Genomic DNA, 3,825 nt, shown 5'->3' with positions numbered 1-3,825 from the left:
CAGTTTGGCGACTGTGACCATTACTCCTATGAACACTGGGGTACAGATGGCCCTTCTATTCACTACATCTGTATCTTTGGGGTAAATATCCAGTAGTGCAATTGCAGGGTCATAGGGTAGCTCTATTTTTAGTTTTTTGAGGAATCTCCACACTGTTTTCCAAAGTGGCTGCACCAACTTGCATTCCCACCAACAATGTAAGAGGGTTCCCCTTTCTCCACATTCTCTCCAACACTCGTTGTTTACTGCCTTGTAAATTTTGGCCATTCTAACTGGTATAAGGTGGTATCTCAATGTGATTTTGACATGAATCTCCCTGATGGCTAATGATGAACATTTTTTCATGTGTCTGTTAGCCATGGGTATGTCTTCTTTGGAGAAGTGTCTATTTATGTCTTCTGCCCATTTTTTGATGGGGCATCAGCCCCGTCTTGGATCTTGGATATCAGCCCTTTGTATGTAGTGTCATTTGTGAATATCTTCTCCCATTCCATGGGTTGCCTCTTTGTTTTGTTGACTGGTGTCTCTTTTTAAAGAGACAGTAGTTACATTCATGACAGCTCTACTTTCATGACCTAATCAGTTCCCAAACACCCCACTCCAAATATCATGTATTATAAAGAATTTAATGAATTTTGGAGGGAACACAAATATTCAGTCTATAGCGACATCCAAAAGTAGATGACCTAACGATATAACTTCTGTTTACTATTATTTAATGATATGTCCTATTTGGGAAGACTTTGAGGTGACAAAAGAAATCTCCATGTAATAATAATTGATATAAGTTGGGATATAAAGTTTCTCATACACTGTGACTTACCAGTGAAAAGGCTCTATTCCCCATAGCCAGGGCACCCCATGAATCCAGACTAAATAAGGGAGGCAGAAACATGAGTTTCTTTGATCACATGCTTCCTACACTATTAGAGCCAGATAACATTTTCTTTCAAAACTCATTCAGAGAGAGGGACACTTATAAAAGAGATCTCTGTTAAAGAAATCAATATATATTATGACTTCTTTATTACTCAATAATCTGCATTCCATTAAGAAAAGATGCAAAAGTGGCATGCCATATTGTCATTTTTTTAAGATTTTTATTTATTTATTTGACAGACAGATCACAAATAGGCAGAGAGGCAGGCAGAGAGAGAGAGGAGGAAGCAGGCTCCCTGCTGGGTGGAAAGCCCAATGCCAGGCACCCTTGTCAACGTCTTTCTTAGAAATGATATCATCCAAAATATCTGGTGTCAGGTTCTGTATTGCATACTTGAAGCTCATGAAGTATGGATTATGTTAATTCCACATATGAAAGGAAGGGCCGAGGTTCCTAAAGAAGGTGATGAAGCACTATAAGCAAAAGTAGAGATGGAGATACTTTAAAATGGAGGGATATTATCAAATGTTCTAAACTATAAGGGAAGATTAATGGATCATCTCAATGAAAATATAACTCAAAACAAAGCTGCTTGGGCGCCTGGGTGGCTCAGTGGATTAAGCCGCTGCCTTCAGCTCGGGTCGTGGTCTCAGGGTCCTGGAATCGAGCCCCGCATCAGGCTCTCTGCTCAGCAGGGAGCCTGCTTCCTCCCCTCTCTCTGCCTGCCTCTCTGCCTGCTTGTGATCTCTCTCTGTCAAATAAATAAATAAATAATCTTTAAAAAAAAAAAGCTGCTCAACATGAGGAAATAATAGGATTCCTCAATTAGAAAAATAAGTAAATCTTACTTATCATATCTAGGTCTTTCATTCAGATATTTTACTTACCCTAACTTCTTTATCATTAACATTACAACTTGGAAGCAGAATTCCTTTTCAATCCTATTAGCTAAGTAATATGAACAAAATTACATACTTAAACATCTTGCAGTTATAAAAATAAGATATATACTTCAAGTATTAAGTATGAGTTGTCTTTGTATGGGAGGAGTGAACCAAGTGTTTATGTCCCATTTCTTAAAATGTTTCTCTGAAATATATAATGAGCACTATTAACTCTGAAAAAGAACAACTGGGCAAAAGAGAAGCACGTGAAAATTGTCCAGTAATGAAAATAAAGGTACAGAATTAACTATAGCATAACTCATCACATGGAACACAAACCTATAGTTTCAATAAAAACATTTTATGCCCAAAATCCACAGACCCACTTAACGAACAATTTATGAAAATCTTAGAAATCTTTTTTGATCATTATAATATTTACACCTTAAATGCTTTCATCATACACAAGTTCATTAAACCTGAGGAGAAATTTATTACAAATAAATAATCCTTTCCTGGGTAGAGCTACTCTTCATTGAAAAAATGTGACAATTTCTCTTCGGCATCATTTTCTTCTCTTCCACAGCTTTTTCATAGCATTTTTCATCTCTCCATTTCTCAGAGTATAGATCAGAGGGTTTAACATAGGGGTAATAACTGTGTAAAATACAGTCAAGGATTTATCAATGGGTAAAGGAGAAGGAGGTCTCACATATGTAAAAATGCAAGGGACAAAGAAGAGGACCACCACTGTAATGTGAGAGCCACAAGTGGATAAGGCTTTGCGCCTCCCTTCCTGACTGTGGGTCTTCAGAGATTGCAGAATGACCCCATAGGAAATGAGTAAGACTGTAAAGATGACCACACAGATTGCCCCATCATTGGCAACTACAATGAGGCCAATAACATAGGTGTCAGTGCAGGCAAGTTTTAATAACGGATACATGTCACACATAAAGTGGTCGATGACATTGGGACCACAGAAGGGAAGGTTATAAGCAAAGAGAAGTTGAACAACAGCATGCAGAAAACCTCCAACCCAGGCCAACAGCAACAACAGAACACACACCTGTTTATTCATGATTGTCAAATAATGCAAAGGTTTGCAGATGGCCACGTAGCGGTCATAGGCCATGACCACCAGGAGCAAAATCTCAGCACCACCAAATAAGTGCTCTATAAAGAGCTGGGACATGCAAGCTTTTAAGGAAATGGTTTTCATCTCATAGAGTAAGTCTATAATCATATTTGGAGTAATTGTAGTAGAATAAACAGCATCCATAAATGATAAGTAACCAAGGAAGAAGTACATAGGGGTATCCAGGGTTGGGCTGACCACCACAGTTACCACAATGAGTAAGTTGCCCACCATCGTCAGGATGTAGATGATCAAGAACACGACAAATAGTATTTTCTGACCTTGGAGGCTCTGGGTGAGCCCCAAGAGGACAAACTCAGTCACATTGTTCCTGTATTCCATATGTTCTTTTGTATCTCCTTATTTCACAGTTCAAGAAAAAATTAGCTATAAATGTGATAATTACTGGTGACTTCCTAACACAATCTGTTTATTCATTTACCTAATAGGCATTGTAGTTTCTTATGTTCCAGTACTTTCAGAAATTATAAGAATACAAGGTAGATGAAAACATTCTCCCTAACCTCACCAGTCTTGCTGACTCAGGCAGAGATAAGTCACTAAAGACATTGTGGGAAAAAGACACAGTAATAAATAAATGGAAGGCCACAACCAACTTTCCAACTGGAAGCTAGTAAAATTGTACATGTAGTGAATTCTTCATATAAAAATTTTTTAATGCATTGTTTTAATGAAATACTACAGCAAGATTTGTATTTACTTCCCAGCTAACACAAGAGATGACTTCTAACTTCTAGAATCCTCTTAACTCATAAATGAAATTGATACATTTTATGATATCAAAACATCTCAAGGACTTTAAAAAGATACCATGACATCAAGAGATAAAAGTAGACGGGGAGAAAGACTTGCATCACGGAGGACATACACAGAGTTAATATCAAAATAGACACAGACCTCTA

At 37.6% G+C, this 3,825-nt stretch overlaps 1 protein-coding gene across 1 annotated transcript; it reads right to left on the bottom strand.

Annotated features, from left to right (window-relative positions):
- Positions 1–2,329: 2,329 nt before the first annotated feature.
- On the bottom strand, positions 2,330–3,244 carry LOC125078712 (olfactory receptor 4A15-like). The gene has a single exon (XM_047691767.1). The coding sequence runs from the start codon at positions 3,242–3,244 to the stop codon at positions 2,330–2,332; it is 915 nt and encodes a 304-aa protein (XP_047547723.1).
- Positions 3,245–3,825: the final 581 nt, after the last annotated feature.

The sequence above is a fragment of the Lutra lutra genome, chromosome 10, assembly GCF_902655055.1.
Source record: "Lutra lutra chromosome 10, mLutLut1.2, whole genome shotgun sequence".
Taxonomy (NCBI): domain Eukaryota; kingdom Metazoa; phylum Chordata; class Mammalia; order Carnivora; family Mustelidae; genus Lutra; species Lutra lutra.
This window is presented reverse-complemented; position numbering and strand designations above follow the sequence as displayed.

Excerpts from the sequence above, each read along its gene's own strand:
- LOC125078712 (XM_047691767.1), bottom strand. The coding sequence starts at position 3,244 with ATGGAATACAGGAACAATGTGACTGAGTTTGTCCTCTTGGGGCTCACC.